This window comes from Thermobia domestica, chromosome 6 (genome assembly GCF_964235325.1).
Source record: "Thermobia domestica chromosome 6, izTheDome1.hap1.1, whole genome shotgun sequence".
Classification (NCBI taxonomy): domain Eukaryota; kingdom Metazoa; phylum Arthropoda; class Insecta; order Zygentoma; family Lepismatidae; genus Thermobia; species Thermobia domestica.
Window position 1 is genome coordinate 9,232,227 of NC_137459.1, and position 20,237 is coordinate 9,252,463.

General features: G+C 35.6%; 1 protein-coding gene across 10 annotated transcripts in view; it reads right to left on the reverse strand.

The window, feature by feature from the left end:
- Positions 1-8,264: 8,264 nt before the first annotated feature.
- Positions 8,265-20,237, reverse strand: part of p120ctn (adherens junction protein p120) — a 360,526-nt gene continuing 348,553 nt past the window's right edge. For 7 of the 10 annotated variants that reach the window (XM_081761305.1, XM_081761309.1, XM_081761302.1 and 4 more), the window contains 2 exons: positions 18,951-19,043; positions 8,265-9,490 (listed from right to left, as the gene is read on the reverse strand). In XM_081761305.1, the coding sequence (XP_081617431.1) occupies positions 9,293-9,490; positions 18,951-19,043 (291 nt within the window). In that variant the 3' untranslated portion in view covers positions 8,265-9,292. Of the gene's footprint in view, positions 9,491-18,277; positions 18,319-18,950; positions 19,044-20,237 lie in introns of all 10 variants that reach the window. The other 3 variants (XM_081761307.1, XM_081761310.1, XM_081761306.1) reach the window with 3 other exon arrangements.

Genomic DNA, 20,237 nt, shown 5'->3' on the forward strand with positions numbered 1-20,237 from the left:
AAGTGAGTAATACGGCTTCTACAGGTCACAGAGCTTGATTTTCATGCGACTAAGTCCATTGTGCAAGTTCAATGGCATTTAGGGTATTTGTGCTGCCACTTGCTACCAACTGTGGTTGAATTGAGTGAGCGCATCACTGCAGCTGTGACTGATATCGACCCTGACAAGCTAGGAAGAGTGTGGCATGAACTTCATTATAGACTAGATGCCTGTTATGTTATTTGTGGATCGCATATTGAACATTTATAATGTTACAGAAAAAAAAAACCTTTTTGAGTTGATTAGTGTGTGTTAATCTGTTTACATATGCGTTATTAAAAGTTATATATATGTATGAAATCGGAAACATCATTTTGACTCACCATGTATTTCTAATTACACTTTCTACATAAATCTCAGGACTGAATCTAATGGAACTATTTCTACACACGTACACATATGGGGTTCCTCTCAAATGTAAGACATAACTAAATATCCCAACGTTAATATCAGTTTTTCTCGTGACCCCGTGAACGGAAATGTTTAAACATATTTTCATTAGATTCAGCATGTCCAAATCACTATAAAAACGCAATTGTAAATTTATCCAAGCGTGCGCACATTTTACTAGTAGCATAATTGTTAGTGCTTTACCTTTCAAAATCTTTTAATCTATTTAAGATATTACTTCCTACTTAACACTTGTTCACTTGAGGTTATTTTTATTTCGCATACAATTAATATCTAGAAGGCAAAGTTAAATAGTTTTCTTACACCTGAAAACGTTATTCGCCGCATTTCTTTGTATCTTTAACCCAATTTTGAAGATAAAATTTACACCACCAAAATGAGATTACCCAAAATCACATCTACATTTTACATACACGTACATACGACTAGATTAGGAGAGAAGCATTATACGACATTCTCACAAAATTTGGAATACTGAAAAAGCTAATTAGATTAATTAAAATATGTTTAAATGAATCCCAAAGTAAAGTCTGGGTAGGAAAATTTTTGTCCACGAGCTTTCACGTCGAGAATGTCCTGAAACAAGGAAATGCGTTGTCGCCATTATTATTCAAATTTGTCCTGGAATACGCTATAAAGAAAATCAAAGATAGCAACCAGGGCCTCGAGTTGAACAGTATTCACCAGGTTATGGCATATGCTGATGATGTAAATTTAATAGGGGATGATAGGAGAACAATAGAAAGAAATGCAGAGGTCTTATTAAACGCTTACAGGGACATGGGTTTAGAAGTAAATGCAGAGAAAACTAAATACGTGGAAGTTTGTCGGAATCGTAATAGGACAAATTATGGATGCGTTAAAATATCGAATAATACTTTTGATAAAGTGTATACTTTCAAATATCTAGGATCAATATTAACAGACGAAAACCATATTCACGAGGAAATTAAATGCCGACTAAAAGCAGGGGATTTGAAGTTTAAAATATATAAAACGATAATCATGCTTGTTGTTCTGTATGGTTGCGAAACATAGTCGCTTACTCCGAAGGAAGAACATAGACAAAGTATTTGAGAACAAGACCCTGAGACCAATATTCGGACCCAAGAGGAACGGGAATGGGGAATGGCGGGAACTTCATAACGAGGAACTACATAATTTATACTGTTTACCAAATATTGTTAGGGTCTTCAAGTCTAGGAGGCTTAGATGGGCAAGTCATGTAGCCAGAATGGAAGAAAGTAAGAACGCTTTCGAAGTCTTGAATGGGAGACCAACCGGAAAACGACCATTAGGAAGACCCAGACGCAGATGGGAAGACATATTAAGGTGGATCTCGCACAAATAGGAGTACAAAGTGGAGACCGGATCCAGTTGACTAAGGATAGAAGTCAGTGGAGACCTTTTCTGAACGCTGCATTGAACCTCTGGGTTCCACAGGCCATAGTTAGTACATACAATGATTAAGGTTACGGAGCAATGTTTTTTATGCATTCATTTTTCTCGAAGACTGTTTGACCAACATCGGCCAAATTTTTCACAATCATTGTTTGAAGCAGTACGATCACGATTGGTCGTGCCTTTGAGAAATAGTGGTACTGAACTACAGTAAGCAAACTTTGCATAGTAATACTGGTACGCGGAGTTCGCTCGCTCAGCTCAATGTTGCAACCTAAATGAGGTTATCCTTGATAATATTCCCAATAGTAAAATTTAATATACACCAAATACGAAATTTACATTTTCGTGCAATTATTTGCTTAAAGCCAACAAGTCAGCAACACAATTTGATAAAGGCATTTCAAAAACATCAAAATATTTGATCAAAACATGTAGTAATTTATCAATACATAGATTTTACATTAAGAATCTTCAAATCAAATGATGTACCTTTTCGACTAACAAGGGACCATTTTTTTACGATTTTTTTTTTTTTTTTTTGACAATTTGATATCTGAAAATGCTTGCTATCATCGAATGCAGCACCCAAAGAAACCGAGAAAAACAAGTTTTTAGCGGCAAACGTAAACAGGGCCGGAGAAAAAGGGTCCAAAGTTCGATTACAGGACGCAGAAAGTGCATATAAAAATCATGTAATTTTGAAACGAGTGGAGAAATTGAGATCAAATTTGAGGTATGAGTATCGAGTGTGAAGCTCTTCAGAATAGGTATATTGCGCATCGCGTCGACCATCTTAAAAGTCACCATATTGGAGTTATCGAAAATAAAGAAACGGGAAGGAAATCATGTGGCATATCAACTTAGGCTAGCTTGTTCCCAGAAATTAAAATATGAAGTTAGTTTTTACCAACCCTTATGTGTTGAGTAGTCACGGATTCTGGAAATTTTGAACAGACGAAATTAATGGTAGTGTCTTCTGCCATTTCAGACGATTCAACATGAACCAGAAACATGATCTAAATAGGGCTGTGAGAGTGGGCACAGAGAGTTATTGTTGTGGATGAGGGAATATTATGTTCTTAAATCAAGCTTGAATGGTGCATACAATTCTATCAATATAGCATCTTAAGGATCCTCAAAACAGCTATATAAGAAAGTTGCTCATAAGGCGGAAACTGCAGATGCTTCAATTCCAACAGTAATTAGTGTTAATGGGCAAAAGCGTTTTGAACCTGTAACCTAATTTGAGAAGTCACACCGGAGACTTACAAAGCACTACTTCCGTCTCATGCAGAGTCATTGTGTATTTATGACCCATTTCAGCTAACGTTACTGGTTCTAACACTCGTTAGTACTCCTCTACGCATACACCGACGATTGTGGTCACCTCTGCTATATATTCTTTTTAGCAACAGTGTTCATTTACATGTGAAGAATTGCAATTAATCGAAATGCACAGAGAGGAAAGACATACTTTACTGTATATTCAGAAGAAAATGTAATTTGGAAATATAAAGATTGCAGGGAATATCAATATTTGAGAAGGGGAATAAGCCTTCATCCCGATCGTAATTTGTACACCGCTTATCGCTTATTATTATTATTTTAGTAGTAGTAGTTGATGATGATGATCAATCATCATCTCAATTCCTTCACTCGTTTCAAAATTACATGGTGTTTATATGCACTTTCTGCGTTCCGTATTCGAATTTGGACCCCTTTATCTCAAGCCCTGTTTACCGTCTGCCGCGAAAAACTGTTTTTTCTGTTTCTTTGGGTACTGCATCCGACGATAGCAAGCATTTTCAGAAATCAAATTGTCAAAAAAAGAATGGTCCCTTGCAAGAAGGAGCGTGTTACTTTTCACTGAGACTTCGTTCTGAATCTACACTTAAAAAAGGGTTGGTCAATCGACAGTAGACCGCGTGTCCGCTTCACATGCACAGCCTCCGTTTTACCGCTCTTCATTCAGACTATAAAATGTTTCGTATTGGAAAATATAAACTCAAGTAATTTCCTTTGATTAATAATATGTTAAGTATACTTTTTGAGAAATTTGTTGAAATCAGTTTTTTTTTTTTTTTTTTTTTTTTTTAAATATAAGTAGTTTTCTTTATCAACGAACTTAAAAAGTTCGTTACTGAATTCTCTATGTATGTGTGTCTGTCTGTTATTTGCGATTTCTTTTTTATAATTTTTAAACCTCAATTCGATAGAGCATCAAAAACTGAAAAATTGATGGAAGTTTTCGCGTCACTCTTACCGTTCCCGAGATATTGGCCAAAAAATGGCAGATTTCCGGAGATTTAAGGAGCCATATCTTGGGAACCATAAGTTATAGAGAGAGGATATTGATATTGATCAATATCTAAGAGAATGGTAAATTTTTTGGTATCAAACAGTGACCGGTGACCATTTTCCAACTGACCACTTGTCAGTTGGCTAGTGGCCACCTGTTAATATAGATACCAAAATGTTTACCATCCTCTTAGGTACTGATTAACATCAATATCATCTCTCTATGACATACGGTTTCCGAGATATTGTCCAAAAAAGTTCAAATTTTGGAAGATTTAAGGAGTCGTATCTCGGGAACCGTAAGTCATAGAGAGATCACATGAGTCTTGATCAATACCTAAGAGCATGGTGAACATTTTCGTACCAAATAGTAACCGGTGGCCACTGACCACCGTTCCTGATATTGGCCAAAATGTTGGAATTTCGGGAGATTTAAGGTGCCATATGTCGGGAACCATAAGTCACAAAGATATATTATTTTGCGAGAAACAGAAGAAGATGCAGATATAATGGTTTACTTTAACATGTAGAAACAGTAACCGTTATCCTTCCCGCTCCATCTCTCCATTCTATTTAAGTTCGTTTTGGCAATGCTCTTGGAGCATCCTCAACTGGTTTTATTCTATCTCCGCTAATAAATAATAAAGGAAGTTGTGTATTTTTGGTTAGGCTAAGAGCTTTAATTTTGCCTCTTCGTGTATAGCAGTTGCATAGGAATAATCTAGCATTTTTTTATAGATGATTATATATATATATATATATATATATATATATTGTGCTAAATTCACTGAAGAACACACGTGTTATGACTTGTCTACAGCTTTTCTGTTGTGAACTTCATTATTTTAGTTCCTTTGCTTACTTGTTGATTATCCAGTCTCACTTTGAATTAAAAGGTAAGGATCCATCGCACTAACTTTCTCACAGAAAACTGAAAATGTAAGATTGCATTTATTAATAAACTAGCTGAAGATACCCATTCTTCGCATGGGTCAGATAAAATATATATGTAAACAAACTCAACAACGAAAAAAATATCGGAGATTTTCTACTACATTTACATATCCCGATAAACGTACCCTGAGACCCCCTGGTTCGAAATAAAAAAAAGCCTCTGGCCCTCAGCCGATAGGGGCTGTATTTTGAAGTCAATGTCTATAGGAGTATCACTATTCAACTCAGCAACCGCGAAAACTATAAGTTTGACACTAATATCAATCATTTTGGATTATTTTTACATGTCTCGGTATCCCCCCGGCCCGCAGGGAGGTAAATGCGATCGAAGTTTCACCATTGACCTCAGTCACCCCGAAAACTATGGATTTGACACTAATATGGATAATTTTGGATTATATTTACATGTTTCGGTACCCCATCCCCTGCAGATGACCCCCGGCTCGCATACAATGGTAGCTGAATTTGCAAGTCATCGCTAATGGAAATGTCACCATTGATCTCAGCGACGGCGAAAACTATGGATTTGACACTAATATCCCTCATTTTGGATATTTTTTACATGTCTCGGTCCCCCTCCCGTGACCCCCGGTCCGCAACCGAATGCGTTCTAAGTTTCACCATTGATCTCAGCGACCGCGAAAACTATAAATTCGAAGCTAATATCGGTCCTTTTCTAGTACGACCCCTCTGGTTCGAATTTTGAAAAAAAAATGCTTCGTCTTGATCTGGTGCCTGGACCAAGGTACCCTTGACCAAAATTGGTAACTCTCGGTCGACTGGTCTATTCCCCAGGCCGCACACAGACAGACAAACACGCAAACAAACCCTTTATTTTATTTACAAAATATGACTAAATTGATTAGAGAAAATAGTCCAAATTGATTAGAAACTTACTATTTCATGGGGAACACAGTAGTTTATCGGTTAGATCGTTGGACTCGTGCTCGCATGGTTCCGGGTTCGATTTCCGGCCGCTGCTTCGCAATTTTCGGCGTCCACCCAGCGTCGTGAGGCCAACTGGGGAGTGACGTAAAAATAAGACGTAATGCCACTACGTCTAGAAAGTTTCTGATGTGCCTGTAAGGGACAGGGCACCGCAGCGCACTGGCCACGTGCTGCTGGAACAGGCTTAGCCTCACAAACGGGCCGTTACGCCAAGTGGTTCATGAAAAATTTAATCGCTGAACATAAAGAAGTGAAACTGCGTACACAATACTTCTTCATAAACAGAATGTGAATATTACATTCACTTCTACTACTAAACTTGGGATATTATCATTATTAAGAGGATAACTAATATCTGACAGGCTTTTCTGAATCAATGAATTACGAGCACATCTTGGGAATAGAATCCCGAAACTAAAGTACATCCGATGTCCCGTGAATGAGACTCTCGATCTAAAACCAGGTGTGTCCGTAAGTTTCTAGTGTCTTCAGTTAATTTTACCTTTTATGGAACAATGAACTAACACAATAATTAAGTCATTAAAAATTGTAGTATCAAATGATTTATCTATATTAAGATGATATGTTTATATATATATATATATATATATATATATATATATATATATATATATATATATATTTCTGGTCAATTTCTTTTGACAATGAAAATTCGGAAACCACAAGCTCTAGAAATTTATCAATTTTGCTAGTCGATTCCAAATTTTGTGTAATTTGCCAATTCTCATTTAAAACAAAACAAAACAAAACAAAACAAAAAAAAAAATCAATGTTTTAATGGTCGTTTTGAGCCCGTAAGATAAATATTGTTGATTGGGCGTTCCTAAGGTTGATATTCTTGTGTTAGGCACCCAAAGAAAACAATTTCCATTTGACATCATTAAAATGCTAGGTTTATATGTTTGTATCCAATTCTTTCGACAATGAGATCTCAAAAACCACAAGAAATATGCCGTTTTCACTGATGGATTGCAAATCTTGTGTAGACTGTTTAGTTCTAATTGAATATTTTTTTTTTTTTAAATGGCCATTATTTCTTTATTACATTTTTTAGGGATACACTGGAAGTACTGAAATGTTAAAAAGTAAATTATCATATCCTACGAGTTATACAGTCCAACACCACATATTTGTATAGGGATTAGTATATCTCTACGGCGTTGTTTCATGGCCAGATGATAATGCAAAACGAAGAATAACGATTTCTTCAGGCTAAGATGAATCTTTACTGTTTGGAGTGTTTTCCCTAACGAACACCACATATCACTGACATTATAATTAATTGTGTTGGTAATGTATTTACTTATTACATGTATGTATACTGCATGCAAGAAGGAAGAAAGAAAACACTGAACATACATGAATTAGAAATTCCAACTGGAAGTAGGCTCAAATCTTGCAAACGGTGCAAGATATTGAAAAAATAATCGCAAAAATCTCCCCTTCATGGCACCCCTTGCCGATTTTTATCAAGACGTCCTTCACCCGTGTCTGTAGAGGGACACGTACAGATGTTGTGAGGGATGAGGAGATTCATGCTCATATGTGAATGATGTGCTGCGTAGGTAGCACAGGTTTAAATTAAAAATAGATTTGTTCGTAAGTACGATCGAAGACTATAGAACTGAATTCGACTAGACTCTTGGATCAAAACTGCGCATGTGCTACTGCAATTTCGAAAAATCAATCCGAGTTGAAAGAGGAAGTTAGTGCAATTGATCCGTACCATTAATTCAGGTGGTACAGATCAAGAAATGCTCTAATGAGTCAGAATCTCGAATTTCTTTATCCCCCACATTACATATTTTGACACCTATTCACATTTCACTGTTATTTCTTTATTTATTGATCATCGTTCGAAAGTAAAAAAAAAGACGAACTTGTCTCTTGAACAATACGTATTACACTAACCAACTGAAGTAAGTAAACTTAGTCAAAATTACGATGTTACCAGAACTTCAAGTTTGTTTCAGGAATGTTTATATTGAGTTTATTAAAAACCTTATAGGTAAATCTTGCTTACAAAACATTGATTCATTCAGAAATTTTACAAACTAATCTCTTTGTCTTTGAAGACCAGTGCATTTCAAGTACTTTTCGTGTTTCACCTTGTATAAATTTGAACCAAAAAAAAATAATTAAAAAAATGTATTTTTACATGCAAAGTACTTAGAACACACACAAAACAATTTCATACCGTTTAAATTTATTTATTTTACAAATTTCTCGGTACATATAATAATAAATGGAAAGATAATATACTCCAGCATTGTAGAAAAGCATAAGGGAAAAAAATCAAAGGTTTTTGACAATATTCTACTTATTACCACATTCATTCCAAACGAATGCATCGTTTCTTTTTATCTTACTTTTTCATGTAGAGGTATTTGGAAGCCTAAAGATAATATGAGCAAAGAATTAAAGAATTTGTCTTCAACCACTTTTTGTAGCTTATTTTTATTATATTTCGACTAAAAAAATGACTGATAAGGAATTCCATGTGGATATTAAAGACTCTTCCAAGCCTCCTTTCCACACAATGCAGAAAAGCATACTAAAAACTCTTAGGCAAAAAGACTAAACACAAAATTTGGGTATGTGCTGTTTTTTTTTTTTTTTTCTCTCTTTAAGATTGACAAACATAGACATCAATGGAATGCTCTTTCTAACACCGACACACAATAATTGCTAGTTATGTTCAAATGGTCATCTCATTGCTTCACCCTTATGAGATGTCAGATCTGTCTATGGATGGCACTTCTACCAGCCTGATTCAAACAAAAACATCAGGTCCTCGTCTTCTTTCATTCCTGTTTGAAACGCGGATTCCAACAAATTGTGATTTTCTTTTTCTTTTCTTTTGGAGCATTGTGAATCACTGCATCCATTCAAAATACATAAATATTTACACTAAGTTCAATGTCAGTAACAATTGGAAAATATACAGAATGTAGAAAATAACAGGCTGCTGATGATTCTAACTCAAATGCTTTGTCAATCACCCAGTAAACAGATGAATCATTTTTTTTTCTTATTACTCTTTGTTTTATGATTCTAGTAAATGACAATGAAAATTAAGTTCCTGTAATAGTCGTCTCTCAGTGGGCAACTTCGCAAGTTCATCGCTTGCGTTGGATCACTGTTCCCATCACCGTTAGATTTATTTTTATGTTTTGTTTCAATTTCACTGACACTTGGGATTTTATTTTAAATGCACTCACACCCAGGAGTCCCCACCTGCCGGGGTCCCACCATCCATCACCACACCTTTCGGTTGATCATCATAACCCCACATATCCCCAGGCCCTGGTTGAAGCTGTCCATCATACGCAGGCTGGGCTGCAGGTTCGTACTGTCTATTTTTCTTTTTTTCACGATTCACTTGAGCATAAAGCGGCTCTCCTGGTTTCGCTTGCTGAAAGAAAAAGAAACCAGATCAATTGTCATTATACAGTTCAATACATAATTTCCTAAGATAGTATATTCTAAGAAAATTTTTAAAAATTCAGAAACGTATTATAGTTTTCTTTTTCTCAATAAAAATCTAGTAAAGGGTTCGTGCATTTTCTACTTATTAAAAACAGCAAAAAACATACATTTATCATAATTTTTGTAACTAATACCAGGATCAGACTTAGGGAAAATCGCATTCTGCACTCGAGTACATTATCATCAGTAACGGGTAAAGTAATAATATGAAGTTGTCTGTTTACAAATAACCTGTGAATTACGTTAAAGCGCAGTGTTTGATCTACAGAATAGTGCTCCAGACAAAAGGGAACAATTTCTTTCTTGCCCTGGTCTAAACCACAGACAGTAAAGGAAACTAATCTAATCAAACAATGAACAACCACGCTCAGGAATTATATCATTTTCTACTTACAGATTTCTGTAGTTCTTGAATTTCCTTGCAAGTTTTCGACTCTCCCCTGGGTCTTCGTCACGGAGGTTAAAAACAGGAAGAAAAAGAATCGAAACATCAAGGAATAAAAATGAACGGACATACCATAGGGAAGAGATGTGTTGTACGGAAACATGTTGTCAAGTGCGTAAGCGTTCAATGGTGAAGGGGATGCAAACTAAAATATGGCAAAGTCAATTTGTGCGCCTTACTTTTTCCTTATTTGAAGGTTGCCAACTCGTTATTATTTTTATTGTCATGCCAATGCTGTCAAAATTTTGTAATTACCGCCTCCCATTCGTCACTCAACCATCGCTTGTCTAAATTTAATTTTGGTCTTTTTTAAATGGATAAATAAATTTTCAAAAAACAGTCTCTTTATTTCATTTCAAGCTCCAAATAAAATTTTTGAATCTTCTATCCTGTGTTCAGTTTCTTCTAAATGTTTCGATAAACCTGACACCGGATTCTCTGCTCTTGAATCTCTAATGTGCTTTTTTACTCAGACTTTTAGATTTATTTTCGTTTTTCCTATGTAATTCTGTTGGCAACTGCATTTTATTTCATGAATACCAGATTTTTCATTGGGATCCGTGTAATAACTCTTAAATTAGGTAATGTTCTTTTTCAAAGTTTTGGGGGGCTTTAAAGCTGTATAAATTCTGTATTGGGTAGAAATTCTATTTAATGCAGTTGTCAATCTGGCTAAAATAGGCAATCCAACGTGTTTCCGTTCAATACAGCTCTTCCCTTGGTAAGTCCATTCCATTTTTATTCTTTGATGTTTCTATTCTTTTTCTTCCTGTTTTTAACCTCCATGACCAAGAATTCAGGGGGAATCGAAACCTTGGAAGTTTGAAGGAAATTCAGGAATTCAGAAATCTGTAAATAAAATAATCTAATCAGATTCCAGTTTTTTTCATCTGAATGACAACAAACTAACTTTTTTGTTTTCCACGTCTATTAGAAATTGAGTCACCTGCTTACATTCTACGTTTTCAGGTACAGAAACTGAACGGTATGCAGTAAAAAGGAGGCTGTCCTAAGTATTATCAACGAATGTATTCATTGCTCTGCAATATTAGCAAATAATATTTTTCAATACAAAAGAGCAGTAAGTCTTGAGCTCTTGTGTTTTTGCGCCAAATGACGTATATGGGTTTCTAATAATAATAATAAAAGCAATATCTAAACTGAAAACAGTTTTATGTTCCCCATCATTATACCTCCCTTAGTCAATTAAATATCTCTCCCTCCTGTTTCAAATTCAAAATCGCTACCATACACTTAGCTCTATTAAGATTTTCAATTTCACCGCTTTCAGTGGTAACGTTCCCTGAAGATCGTTCATCACACTTCAAATCCTGAATAATCCTTACTTTTGCGGCTCCCTCCTGGAGCTTTGTTTACGAAAAATGAAACTCCACGAGAACCACAAACAAAGAAATAGGTTCATCAGAAAAATGCAGTGCACAGTATGTCGGAAAAGTAACGGAACTTTTTTTCTTTACAATTTACCTCCAGCTACATATTGAAGCAACATATCATCGGAAAGCTGGATATCTGTTCAAAAAGACGAGACCACAATTATGAAAACCGATTAACGGAGTGAAAAAAAAAAAAAAAAAAAAAGTGAATGTAACGTGTCACCTCGTCACAAAAATACGATGAAGCAAAGAGCCAATATTAGATTTTGTATTAAGCTAGGTAAAACATTTACACAAACATTGGAAATGATGAAACAAGTATATACTAATGAGTGCTTATCTCGTACACATGTGTTCGAGTAGTCTACGCGATTCCGTGACGGTTGTGAGTCCTTGGCAAACCCAAAGCCAGACAGACCGGAAAATAAAAATCGCGATGGAAAAAAAAAATCACCCACGATGCAAATTCGACTTTGAGATGGATGGCGGAGGAATTAAATACAACGAAAGACATGATTCACGGGATTTTAAGAAACGGAAAGTCTCTGCTCGATCTGTTCAGCATACCTTAACTGACGACAAAAACTTGCTCGCGTTGAACATTGCAAGGACCTGGTTAAAACAGCCAGACGAAACAGAACATTCGATTGTAACTGTTGATGAGACTTGGTGCTTTTAAGTACGACCTGCAAACAAAACTCCGAAATGCTACGTGGAAGTGCACACTTCGTCTAAACTATTGCTGCGATTGCTCGTCAAATGATTGGCTATAAAAATATTTCCTGGTTGTTTTCATTTCCTTTATTTTTACCCTAGTCGTAAACAAGACTCCAGGCTTGAACCGGTATCTTGAATAAGCAAGGGTTATTCATAAACTAGAATTTGCAGTAAGTAAAATGTGAGGTCTGATGCTAAAAATCATTTGCATCTTTTGTTTTACAACAAGAAGAAATCGTTCCTTCTCTCAAGGAACAGACGTAAATCTCGGAACTGCCACCTGATTGTATCAGCAAAAGGGCCAACTTTTTAACAAGTTAACATACATAACTTTAAAACTATCACAAATGAAAAAAAAAATCTTTCTTGCTCCAAGTCCTTGACTTAAATGCGAAAAGAAACAAAATAAATAATAATTAAATCAATAAGAGAAAATAATTTGTTTCCCCCATCACCCTCTATCCGGCCCTGAAACACACAGAGAAGTTATTGGAAATTAATAGTACAACGGAAAGGATCCAGCATACAATAATCTTTTCAAAGTATCTCAAACAGATTTTAAAATTATGTTGAGACTTTTAAATTCCTAAGGAAGTTTTGTATTTCACCAAATCGAGAGTGAAAAACATCTCTTATACAAGAACGCATTTTGTTCTCAATTACATCCTCGCTTCCATTCATACCATTCTCATATATGGACAATTTTCCGCCGCAGACTATTAGCTCGTAAAAATATTGTCAGATTCTCTCTCTTGTTCTCATGTATAATATGGAATTTAAGGAATTTTTCATAAAATGTTCTCTGGAGTGGTATACATACGAAACCTCCCCATTCCCTTCGTAATTTTCAGGCGTATTTTATGGAAATTTCGTCGTGAAAGGTATTATTTCAATTTAGTTAAGTCTAGCTACAAATTCAGAAGACTCCACTCCCTTCTTCCCCGCTCATGATGTTCAAATTCTATGTTAAACAATCAATTCAAATCTTCGGGGTTTAAACGGAATGTTTAACTTCAAATAACACACGAGAACAATTTTGCTAAAAGCCGTTAAAAGCCATAATGATCATGTCATGCTCTTGTTATATTGAATTAAATTTAACTATTAAAAAAAAATATATATGTTCATTGGGTCATGAAAAAAATGACTCCAAAGTTGGGATATAATTGATCCCACTTGACATACTTTATATTTAAAATCACTTTTGAAACCTCATGGACGCGTATGGTTCCATTGAATTCAGCGTCCCGACAGTGTAAAAACAAAAATTGAGTCCTTCAGTTCCAAAGCAGCTCTTGTCCATTTACAGAAAATTGCAGAAAACTTAGAAAAAATGTAGAATGTGTATGTTTTGTAGAACAGGGAATACTTCAGTGTGTTCTCGTGAAACACCGGAACCTCCTCAAATATTTCCCGTTCTACAAAACGCACCGATCCTATAGTTTTTCTCGGTTTTCTGAGATTCTCTGTAAATGAACAAGAGCCGTTTTGGAACTGAAGGACTCAATCAGAGATTTATCCAAGCGTGGGCACTTTTTACTTGCGACATGAGAGTTAGTTGTTTATGTGGAAACGAGCATTGGAAAAATTGAATATTTCCGTGTTAAAAGTAATCAAAGTTCTAATACAATATTCATGAATTTTCCTGTTCATCAGATTTTCGTCTTCCGTGGTAGGTCAAGATGCAAAACTGATTCTACATTCCAAATACTATGATTTTGTTCATGAAAATTTAGTCACTCCACAATATATTAGGCGTTCTAAAAATGGCACCCACGGACAACAACGCTATTCTTCAGGTCAAAATAAAGCGAAAATATTATATAATGGTATACTCTTCGAAGCTTCCTTCAGCCGCTATAGGGAATCAAAAATTTCACTATGTGATTACGTCGCATATTAACTTACTATCATTAGAACTGCTCTACGACTCCATCAAGGATTTACATTGATTGTTACGCTAATTAAATGGTGCTAGTGTCAACATGTATCGAATTTAACTGCCATCTGGAAACAAACGATGTAACTATTTGATGGATTGGTAGATCTATTCTATAGCTCTGTATCTGCGATGCTGCCTCCTAGTGCAATTAGTGTCTATTTATATACATATAATGCAACTTTGCCTTTACATACGTCCAGCATATGTAGTAGTAAGTAGGCTAGTGTACCAGTTTTTCCATGAGAGATACTCAAACTCTTGGATGTTCTATTAATGTTCGAAAGTGGATCCTCTTCGATATTTTTTGTACAGTAATTTCCAGAAGAGCGGGACAATTTCGTCTGAGTATTATCTTAAATAAAATATAATTTGGAGATAATAAGGAAATCATTCATCTAAAAAAAACTTTGTACATGACTCTACATTAAACGGAAAAAAGGAATATATCGTTATTTTCGTTTATGGCGCAATATGCTTAATAGCTTATTAATATCTTCATTTCCTTGATAAACATTATGACATCTTAAAACATTATGAATAAAAACTTGATTTTCTTATGGAATGATTTGTATCTGGTAAGTGGAATTACTCGCTATAGTTTATGATGTCAGGACACAACAATTTTATCCGATTCTTCAGTTTCATATTTTTTTTTTCTAGTTACCACCAAAAATGCATATTTTCTACCCACTTGTACTTTAATGAATAACGAACGAAATCGTGAAAGAGTGTAGTCTTCTGTGCCATACAGAGTATCATTTTTCTAAGCTAGAGTGTGTCTTAGGAGTCTATTTTCTGGTCATATACGCTTTCATGACCAGAGGGGAAAAAAAGGATGCTCTACGACGTTTAATATTAATCTAACTACCGAATACTGATAATGATTGTGGAGTTTATTAGCCATGTGGCCATCACTGATTAATAATAATAATTTAAAAAAAAAAAAAAAAAAAGCCTTTTAAGGTGTTTTACACAAGTATTCTGCTGTCTATAGTGGGAGACTGACTCAACTTTCGAAAACCTTTTTATTTTGACGGGAGATTTCTTTCTTTAGCGTCGTCCCTCAATCAAAATTTTCGTTTCTTCGTCCTGCTGTTCTTTCTAGCATACTTTTTATTAGACAACTTTTCAAATTATGTCCTAGCTTAGTTTTTATTGCTTCGTTACTTATGCCCAGTATGGTTTTTCTCTACCTTCAGTGGGATTCTTTGGTTCTTGTGGTGAACAACCCCAGGTTTTCTTAAGTTACTTTATAGTTTCTCACCTACGTTCACTAACAGATTCCCTATTGGTTTCTCATTTCATTCAGCTAATTTCACTATTCCTCTTGTCCTCCCTACTGATCTAGTGGTGAGCGCGCGCACCTTTGCAACACATGGTTCCATGTAAGATTCCCGGTGGGAAAGAATCGAAATTTGAACTCACCACAGTGATTCGGATTTCACCTTAAGTGTAGGTCCACGTCCCATATAGCCTCGAAGCTGGAATGGGACGCCTACTCCATGAAATAAAGAAAACATATTTGTGCTATTAAAAGCTGCTATGTGGCATTCTCATTGAAAATTAGTTATATATTACAACTAGCCTTTGTCTAGCTGGGAACTCCGCCCCGAGACCCCCCGCGTTTGCTCGGCATACTGCCTTGCACCTCTTACACTCAGAATTCTACCGAATTTCAAGTTTCTTTTCGCATTTCAACTACCTAAAAGATAGGATTTTGTATCCCAAGAAAACGCCCATTTAAATAGCATTGTGATTTTCCATTTCCCTGTAGATCCCCTAAAAACTAAAAATATTCAATTTTGGCAATTTTCCTGTGTGTGACTCCCCGAAGGATTCAATCATACCACATTTTATCATTGTAGCCCTTTAGAAAGTGCTTAAACATTCTAGGGTGTAGAGGATGTCCCATATAAATAACACAGGAAAGATTTTTCAGTTCCCCATAAAACCACTTTAAAGTGGAAATTTTTATTTTTGGTGATCTACTTAGGTAATGCTAACGAAAAACGTACAAGCATAGCGAATTTCAAGTTTTTATTCAAATTTTAAGTACGGTCTACTTAAAACATGAGATTGTAAGTCAATAAAACATGAATAACACGGGGATTTCTTCATCCCCCTTTAGACAACCCAAAAATTAAAAATATTCACTTCTGGTGATTTTCCTGTTGGTTAGTCATCATGCCAAATTTCAATTTTCCACGTCAACCAGAAGTACCCGTTATTTTACCTCAGTGAGTTCGTGTAGTTTTATATGTAGTTAGAATATGCTTTGTATCTTTCCTTATATTTCTATATGTGAATTCTTAATAGTTTACTCGTAATAACGAAACAAAACTTAACACTTGCCAATAATGTAACGGATGAGAAAGGACGTTTTTTGTTTCTCCTGGAAAGTTCACAGTTCAGCACATAGCTGTTTATCGAGGCGCACGATATCTACATTTTAAACAATTGCAGAACGTTTTATTTTTAAATCATACTTTTTAATGTCCAAGTTTCTGTTCTGTACACTACAATACTTGATTTTTTTTTTTTTTTTTTTTTTTTTTTACCGCAGCTTTTAACAAAATTGCCTTTTCTTTTTTTCCTAAACTCTTACTTTGCCAACCCTACTCTTGCTATGTTGTATTCATTTTCCAGACTTCCACTTGACACGTGATAATAAATGCAATGCATTTATCTGAAGCTACTTTCAACTACATTGCAAATGACGCATTACGATAAGGTTGTAAAAACGCATTATTCATTATAAGTATTCTGCCATTATTGGCAGGTCACTTGTTGCAACTGAAAAGTTTCAATGTTCCACGGTCTTCCGCTAACCTCTGTCTTCACGTACGATTTCTCTGTTTGATATCCATTAATTGTAGTATCCTTCACCCCGTATCTCTTTTTCCTGTCACCATACCCTCTAGTACGTCCCTCATGAAAAAAATCCTTACCCAATGTCCCAACTAGTTTCTCTTTCTCTTCTTAATATCTAAAACTGCTCTTTTCTCCTCCAACATTTCTAACACCCTCTCATTCGTTTTCCGTTCAACCCGGCTAATTCTCTCCATTCTTCTCCACACTCATATTTTGAAAGCTTCCAGTCGTCTCTCATCATTTTTACGTAGTGTTCATGTTTCTGACCCATACAGTACAATAATCCACACGAAGCATTTTACGTCTCTTTCTCAACTCTTTATTCAAGGTTCCACAAAACCGATTTTTCCTTTCTCCTAAAGGCTTCTTTCGCCATTCCTATCCTTGCTTTTATTTCACGTTTACATTTCATATTATCAGTAATTATGCTACCCAGGTATCAGAAATTAGTCACCTGCTCTATTTTCTCCCCTCTTAGTTTTATATTTGACATCGAACGCTTCGTTCCAATCACCATGGCTTTTGTTTTTCTAACACTTATTTTAATCCCATATTCTTCACAGCTCTTTCTCAAGTTTTCGAACATCTTATTGCTTTTCTCTTTTTAGATTCTACAACAAGCGCCACAGCATCTGCAAACCCCATACACCTAATCATTCTCCCTTCTCCTGAAATGTCTTCATTTTGTGGACTCTTTTTCATTATCTCTTCTTGATAGATCCTAAATAATTTAGGCGAGAAAAGTGCACCGATTTCTAAAATTGTTTAGAAGCATCAGAAGCAAAACTGCTAAAAGTTTTATATACATAATTACTGTTTCACCGAGTTCATGACATCCCATGTATCTGAAAGCGTAGCGAAGTTCAAAATGAAATTAACTTTAAAATTAGAAATCTTAACAAATAAAGAGACACAGGATTTAAAGAGTCAATCAAGATTTCAAAACTGCATATATTGTAATCTACAATTTTTCAATGAACATGAATACAATTACAGTATTTTGTTAGAAAAGAACTCGAAATTGATTAAAAAAAAAGTTTTGGTTACAGACAAGACAGATGAAAACAGGAGGACGTAGTTATTCAACGCCCTGTATTTAAACGTATACGCAAAAAAGCGGTTTAGCAAATACACACAAAATACAGTTTGCATTATGTATGTGAGTAGTGTAGTAAAATTTATCAATATACTCATGCGTTCTAGTGATTTAACGTTTGTTATTTTTCTTAGCTTAAATACGTTATTACAACACTAAGTGCGGCCATAAATATGTACTTAAAAAAATACTACTATGCAAGCCAGCTAACATCTACTACAGGGCATATAGAAGAAGAAAACACCCACCAGTTGTTACAAGCAGGGACAGGTTAGCTGCGTTGCACAGGCTGGCAAAGGAGAAGAAGAACAACAAATTTAGTCGCTTTGGCCAATGGGGTTCAAGTATATTAAAAACACTAAATCCTCATGAAAAAATGTCATAATGGGGGGATAATAATAACACTTAATACAGGGGGTTCTCAAGAATATACCCAAAACAACTGATGAGATACTTTCATCATTTGCCACCCCTTGATCAACAATTAGACAAAAAAATCAAATAATAAATATGTGTTACAATACGTGTAGATACCATTAAAGCACATACGAAACCATATACTGTGGTAAAATTACAACACTGCTGAGATACTTTCTATTACACTGAAGTCATGCAGCTTTACCTCATGCGAAAATTACACACTGGTCTTTCAACACACAAGAAATTTTGATTGAAATGTCACCGATGAGAAAGAGAGAGAATTTTTTTTGCGCTAGAGAATAATACAGTAGGTGAAGAAATATCCAGGATATTTCTGATTGTAACGGTGTATATTAATATGTGATACAATCCCCAATTTCCAATCATCAATTTAACACATGCAAGGGTGACATCATCAACACTTCAAAATTTGAGTAACTACAGATTAATGTTTGTTAGTGCAAATGTGCATGCACGAGATACTGAAGCTGCATAACTTACAGGAGGTGGGGGATATATTCTCACCCCTCCAGGAGGTGGAGCATGGGATCCTCCTTCGGGGTAGGACATATCTGCTAAAGGAATGTCTTCATTCTGAAACAAATCAGTAAACATTGAATTTAAAAATGTTTAAGAAAATACAAAACTACAGCAATATTCTACGGATTATATAAATGTAATCAGGTCATAACAAAACTAAAAGGAATATATTGTAAAATTTCTTTGTGGTTAGAGCAAGGTTTCATAAAATCAGAGTTCGGAATTGACTCCCACTATCGGTTTACTTATAAAATCTTTTATAACAACAATATTTACCGTAAAATACTATACAACACTTTCCCTAATTGTAAGGTAGAAAATTAAGTGGTCCTTGATAAATGCGGTCGCGGACAGGAACTCTACAAAGCCCCGAAACAGGCTAATCAGAGTAGCGTAGGAAACCCCAATGCTCCGAATCAAGCAATGAGGGTGCTAAAAGTAACAGAGATCTGAAGCAGACCAAGCAACTGAGGTTGGGGTCCCGACAGAGCCGCGAAGTAGGCTAAGCCAGGAGGAAGGGAATAGCCAAGAGTCCCGAAGCAGAATTGAGGCTTTGGGGGTAGGTTACTCCTAATGCTCCAAGGCAAGCAAGAGGAGGGAGACCAGAAAACTGGTACCGGTCCGCTAGTTGTTGTCCATTATATAGGCGTCCAGAACGGCGGTGGCGCTGCTGCTGTTCTCTCATCATGTGGTTTGTAGAGCAGCTGGTGGTCGGTCGTCTGCTACTCGTAGTAATCCCACGTAAATCCATGTGGTGATGCTTACAAACAGGAGAATATGGCATTGTTTGTATACAGAAGCACATGGTGCATTGCAATATATACAAAAGCACTTACGTAATTTCCAACAGGGTAAAGTAAGAAATACTTATTTCGCAAACTGGTGCTTGAAGCACTAGTCACTGTTGGTGATACTGCTACTTCAACACTGTTGTGAAAAGTGGGAGAATATAAAGTTACGTACGTTTCGTTAAAGTACATCCTTGGCCAGTAATATTGTTAACCTTGTATACTAGAAAGCAAAGTTAAATGAGATGAGTATCACTACTCTAACTGGGAGGCACGTACCTTATGACTTCGCTTCATCGATGTGCGCGTCTCTCAAGTTATAACCTGCTTGGAAAATCTTTCATTTACCGTCCCACGAATGTCTTATAAGCTAAGAAGGATGAGTGATAAGTGCAAATGTTTGACTATGAAATAGTTAATGGATAAAGGTAGCGGGATTTAATTTATTTTAAATAATTAA